The 6514-nt window shown below is 33.9% G+C and overlaps 1 protein-coding gene across 2 annotated transcripts; it reads right to left on the bottom strand.

Annotated features, from left to right (window-relative positions):
• Positions 1-2434: 2434 nt before the first annotated feature.
• LOC111900980 (uncharacterized) lies at positions 2435-3891 on the bottom strand. Of its 2 annotated transcripts, none has more exons than XM_023896848.3 (2): positions 3705-3891; positions 2435-3110 (listed from the first exon to the last, which is right to left on the bottom strand). In XM_023896848.3, exon 2 carries the CDS (start codon positions 3097-3099, stop codon positions 2605-2607), a length of 495 nt encoding a protein of 164 aa, XP_023752616.1. In that variant the 5' UTR covers positions 3100-3110; positions 3705-3891; the 3' UTR covers positions 2435-2604. The 2 variants fall into 2 exon arrangements, with proteins under 2 accessions (XP_023752616.1, XP_023752615.1); XM_023896847.3 differs by having other exon boundaries at positions 3643-3878.
• Positions 3892-6514: the final 2623 nt, after the last annotated feature.

Raw genomic sequence — 6514 nt, 5'->3', positions numbered from 1 at the left:
TTTTATGGTTTAAATATTATACCATTTAGTGAATTAGTGGTTAAACTTTTCAACATAATAAGTCTCTAAACTTTTACAAAATTACCACTTTCAACTACTACTGAAACTTTGACCATTTCGATAATCCACACTCGATAAAGTTCATTAGACGTGTTCTTCAACCACTATATGAATTAAAAGGTGAGAAATGACAAAAAATAAAATGATTTAGAATTTTCAAAAATTAGAATATAAAGTAAATTTAATCATGTGATGTTTAAACAACTTCATACTTTCACCTATGTGTTTCTTGTCATTACATCTTATTGGCTAAATCTGCGGCTATTGAAGGATCGTGCAATCCTGTTTAAATTATGTGGACATCCGCAAGCGAGACTCAGGGGGTGTTTGGCTTAGCTTTTGAGAAGCCAAAAGATGTTTGGCAAACTAATTTTAAAACCTATTTTTTGATTTTTGATAGAAGTAAAATCAACTTTTTGGAAAAATCAGGAAAACCTGACTTTTTGCAATTTTTCCAAAAAGGACTTTTGGTCCTTAAAAAGCTAAGCCAAACACCCCCTCAATATTTATACAATTTTAAATTACATAATTACCGCTTTTAACTTATAATTTTCTTTTATAATGCGTCGAATAATTACTTCATTGGAAAAATTAAAATAAAATATAAGCATGTTTGCGACGATATAATGTGTATATACCCCGATACCATAAAACGTTGTCCCTCAAGAGAAACTTAAATATATTGAACCTATTAAAACAAGATTTAATGAGATGTTTTAATTTTCAAGGACAACAACATTGTGTATTGTGTATAATAGGTATATAAAGTTTTGTTACGATGTGAATTCCTCTTTATTAGGTTCTAACTAATAAATTTGGATTTCGGTAACAACAAAAAGATATTATTGCTCCAATAATTAACTGTCATGCTTCAAGTTTTTAAAGGACCAATTACTTTTTTTATCGGCGTTTATTACTCTACAGGTTGCTTATTTCTTAATCAAAACAGATTAATGACAACAAATTTAAGCAAAAATTTAAATGTGAAGCAACATGAATCGTGATATGGTAAGCCAATGGAATCAAAATTTTATATAGTAAGTTGCTTCATTTTTACTTGTGTCACCATCCTGAATCAAACCATAAATGTCGCGGGATGGAGAATTTATATGAAATCATAGTGTAAAATTTGGGTTTACACGACGAAGACCCAAGACCCTGATTTTGCATAAACATAAATGTTAGAAATTTGGGTGTAGAAAGGCTTGGAAATTCTGAGAATTGTGAGTATCACTTTCAAATCAAAGTATTTGGTGGTACTCCCAAATCCTCAATTGGATAAGACTCATAGAGACAAGAACCGAGAATGTTTGATGATATTTTCGTATGTATCAGAAAATGAGACCAAAACCAACTTTAATATATTTGTCTGAAAACTGTCATATGACAGTTTTAAACTGTCATATAACTATAAAAACTGTCATAAAAACAGATATATGGATAAGGGTCAAACCAATTGTCAATTATCTGAAAAATCAATTTTCTGATGCATTTTTAATATAGTAACATACCCTATATAAAAAAATTTCGCGCTGACCTGGCAGCTCGATCCCAGCCAGGGGCTACCGCCCCTTGGACCCCACTCCCAGGGGCGCTGCCCCAGGACACCCGTTCGTTCAGGGGCTTTGCCCTTAAATGACAGTGTACTTTGAAACTTGATCAAACTTAAACAAGTGTGTACTCCACACCTCCCTTACTTGTTTAATATTTATCAAGATTATTTTTGGTCAACACAAAGTAATCTCATTATACTTAAATAACACTGATGATCAAAAATCACCAACAATAAATAAATAACAATATTTTTACAAATTATTGGACATTTATCTAGTAAAATCTGATTCAAACGATAGTACAATACATTACCTTTTGAGAGTCTCAACGGAAAGGGTATCATTTGATGTCGATAATGACAATACATTGAGTCTCTATAACAATTTCAAGTGCATGCATGATTTTCTCCATGAGTTCCTTTTATTTAGTCCCACATAACAGTTAATTCCATTTCATTGTTATCTTCTTCCTTAAGTTTAGCAAGCAGTGGTAGTTATCCTATTTAATGTATTGCATCTGATCGACGGAATATATAGAAATTTGCCCCAAAACTCCATTTATCACGTATCTCATAACGTAAAGATAAGCCAATTGAGAAAGTCAAAGAATGTCTCAATGTCAACTTTGAAGACCATTTATTATTTATGAAAACCTTGTCAACTTGATGAAATTATTGGAATAACACTTCTCATGATTGTTAAAAACAAGATGCAATAATATTTGCAACAATTCTAAAATGCTTTCAACTATTATCTCATCTAATATTTCATCAACATTTAAATTATTTCAGCTTCATAATAAACTTGACAAAAATGTAAAATTCTTTAATGTGGTTCACAATCAATATATGAAGCAATAATTCCATGCTTTTAATAAGAGTACAAAACTCCAGTCTCCAAAAACATTCCATACAAAAACACAAATATTTGTTCAATTGATTCAACAATTTTAAGTTATTATCTCAAGTCAAAAACATGTAAAAAGTTTTTATTACTTTAATTCACGAATCTGTTGCCTTATAGTGCGAGCACAATCTGCAAAATTCTTGACAAGGGTACTGCATTTCAACGGGTCTTTGACATTTTCTTTATAGCAATCCAAACAAGCGGTCAAATCGGTCAAACATGGCATAGGTTTTGCTTCCGGAAGCTTAAACTCTTTTTCATGAAGCTCTTTTGCCTTTTGTGTCACTTCAAACAACATTGCATCTTCTTGCTTTTGTAGTTTTTCCAAAACCCTCTCACTGTCTTCAAGAACAGAACGAATGGCATTCACTTCAGGTGGTGAAGGTGGTGGAATTGGGAGGTACATTGGCGGCCATGTGGCGGCAGTTGGTGGTGGTGGTGGTGGGGGTGGTGGAGGGATTGGGTGTTGTTGGGGAGTTTTGGGTTTTGGTTTTCTTGTTTTTTTCTTTACCTTGTTGGTGTTGTCTGCTAGCTGTTTGACTAAGTTTCCACTTATTTGAATGGTAAATGCATCATCCATGGCTTTTGATCCTGTAAAAATAACCAGTTGTCATTGGTTTACACCTAATGCAAATGGGAACTAACTAGCCTTATTGTTCAATGGTTTCTGTAGACTTAAAGCTTAGATCATATCATACATATCAATAATCAGTAATCACACCATAACAGTTTGTAGATATTCAGTTTGAAGATAATCATGTTCGATAACATTTTGAAACGAATCAAACACAAAATCATAATGCAATTGCTGAAAATCTGTTGACTAAATAAAATCGTGATTACAATAATCCCTGAACAAATTCAATACCATGGAAGGGGATCAAACACCTTCAACATAATCAGTCAGGAACCAAAACACAAACGGATTGACGAATTACAGTATTATAAAGATCAGTCAGTTTCATTAGTTCGTATGACCAAAATACTAAATTCAAACGAAACCCTAGATAACCTAATTACGCAAATAAGAAGAGCAAAATCGGTGCCGAGTACCGGTAGAATGTAAACAGAGATGCAATCGACACAAATCACGAAATTTAGATACTCTTGAGAAATGATTTACCTGATTAAACCGAGGAATGGGGAACTTGAATGCGGTTCAACTGTTTAAGAGCTAATATGTACCTGTAGTACTAAAAAATTTCCCGCCTATGGCTTGGGTTTGGAACGCTGCTTCGATATGGACGATTTCGTTTCTGATTTTAGTCGTAAAGATTTTGTTTCCCCAATTTCTCTTCGGCGTCGCTCCTCCGCCTGCTTAAGCTAATGATGCGTCTCTTTGATCTCGCTCCTACGATGTGCAGAATATTGGGCTATTCTCAAGATTGGGCCTTGAGCGATGACCCAAAAGGCCAACAACCACAACTGCCAATGGCTTTTACAAGGATAAAAAATATAATGATAATATATTTTTAGATTTGTATATATTTGGTTGTTGAGTTTTTTTTTTCATATTTGTTTCTTTAATGTGTTTAGGTGTACATATTCAGTCCTTATAACCAACTACTCTAGTTAAACCGAAAAAATGACTTAATATGGTAATTGTAACACTTGAATCCTGGTAAATTTCTCTTTTGTCCTTGTTGAATTTATTTGTGCGTTTTAGTCCTTGAGTTATACGCGGGGCGTACCACAAGGTACACTTAGCGTACAAGCTGTAAAGCGAGTACGCGGGGCGTACCAAATGGTACACTTAGCGTACTCATGCGAAGACTTGGACAAGGTTTCGGGTGCGTACGCTTGGCTTAATGAAAACCTTAATTTTCAAGTGTAGACACTATATAAAATCATTTATGTCCTCCTAGCCCTATACTCGAAACCCTAAGCCTCCCTCTTGCTTTTTGAGCTTATAGTGTCCATTTTGGTGTGTTTTGATCCATATTCAAGAAGTAGAAGTTTGGTGTAAGGTGGTGGATCAAGGAGGAGCTTGTGGATCTCGACATTTTGCTTTATTTCTAGCTTATTTTACGTAAAAGGCTATGAACTTGATCAATGATGGTTTAGATCTCTTATGTTTGAGTATTTGTCCATTTTTGGCCATAAATGAGATCTAGTGGTTTGATACCAATCTATGAGCTTTGAGTTGCCACTCTTGGTGTTTCTGAGGTTCTAGATGCATAAAGTTGTCACCTTTAAGGGTTAGATCCATCCATGCATGAGTTTATGCCATTTTTGTGAAAGTACAATGTTATATCTTGATTTTGGGATCTTTTGGGGCATGTAAAGTCACCAAGTCAGTGACTTTATGCTTCTAGATGTCTTTTAGGGCTTAGATCTGTGTTTTAGGCTTTTGGTCTTAAGCATTAAGAGCTTAAGACTGATTTTTGGTTTAATGGCTTCGTATGTTGGGCATACAAGTCTATACGCACGACGTGCAACCTAGGTTGCATGTACACTTAGCGTACAGCTGAGTACGCCCCATGTACTTAGTCTATTGGGCTTCACATCTTTTGGGCCTTAGTTGGGTTACTTCTTTGGACCCTGTTGATTTGGGCCTTAATGGGCCATCTAACATCAAGCTTTTGTACTAAGGAAAATTATTGGGCTTTTGGATTAGGCCCATATAAGGGGTTTGGGCCCAATTTGGAAAATTGTGCCATAAATTGGCCATGAATGATTATTTGGTTTTAGGCGTTTTAGATTGTGGATTTGGGCCTTAGTCTCGGATCACATTAGGTCATGTGTAAAATGGTCATTTTACCCCAAGTATATATTATTGGATATAGATGGGAACCCAAGTGTTAATTATATTGGTCGATTCGTATACACGAGATCTTCAACTTTCGTTTACATTGTTTTGGATAACACTCAACTGATTTAAATTTCGATTTCTGTGTTGCACACTAATGTATCGAAACTTCGAAAAATCATAACTTTCTCATACGAAGTCACATTTATGCGTTCTTTATATGCACGCTTTTATTTTCACGATTACTACGACTTTCGTTTAGATTACTTAGGCTAATAAGCAACCTATCTCCAATCCAATTTTTATATCGCACTTTCCCGTATAGGGTTGCATGTGAAACTTTGAAGAATCGTAATTTCTTCATGCGAAGTCAGATTTAAACGTTCCTTATATCTAGTATATTACTACTACTACAAATTTTAGCAAGACTATTTATCCTAAACAATCTTTTATTTTTAGATGTTTATTTATCATAATTCGTTAAATTAACGATATATTTTTATACAAATGTTATAAGTCAATAATATTTGCTCATAAAACATGTACGCAATATATTAACATCAATTTGAATCATCTAGCCCTAACTTGTGGGCATTGCAAAAATATTAAGGATTAAATGTACAAAAATATAATAAGGACTAAATGTGTAAAAACTGAGAAATATATTACCATATTAAGTTATTTTTTCCATTTTACCTGGAGTAGCCAGTCATAAGAACTGAATGTGTACAATCAATAAAGTTGAAAGGACAAACGTGTATGAAAAAAAAAACATAGTGACCAAATGTGTACAGATTGAAAAGTATATTACCCTTTTAAGTCATTATCCCGTTTTAAAATGGATTTAGATTGGTTTTTAATCGGTTCGGTGAGGTTAGAGGAGACATAAGCAAAAACACTGATTCTAAATCGGTCTTGAAAACAAGTCGAGGACTGAATAGGTCTTGGACCGAAAAAGACTGTATCATAGGGATGAACATGGGTCAGTTTGGGTAAGTTTTTGGCTAAAACCAAACCAAGATAGTGAAAATTGTTTTTTCGGTTTTAAAACTCAAATCAGTTTGGTTTTTTCATGAGTTATAAATGTTGTAAAATGTTTTAAATTATTTCAGTCCAAAATTTTGAACTTAACCAACACTAAAGGCTTATAGATACAGTTAGAGTATTATGAACTGAACCACATTTCTCATTTGCTGCTCTAACACTCCGCATACTGGCGCGGCGGGAGAGTTATAATCATAAATAA

This window comes from Lactuca sativa, chromosome 6 (genome assembly GCF_002870075.4).
Source record: "Lactuca sativa cultivar Salinas chromosome 6, Lsat_Salinas_v11, whole genome shotgun sequence".
Taxonomy (NCBI): Eukaryota; Viridiplantae; Streptophyta; class Magnoliopsida; order Asterales; family Asteraceae; genus Lactuca; species Lactuca sativa.
This window is presented reverse-complemented; position numbering and strand designations above follow the sequence as displayed.

What these genes read in the sequence shown, in the direction of transcription:
- LOC111900980 (XM_023896848.3), bottom strand. Translation starts at nt 3,099, where the DNA reads ATGGATGATGCATTTACCATTCAAATAAGTGGAAACTTAGTCAAACAG.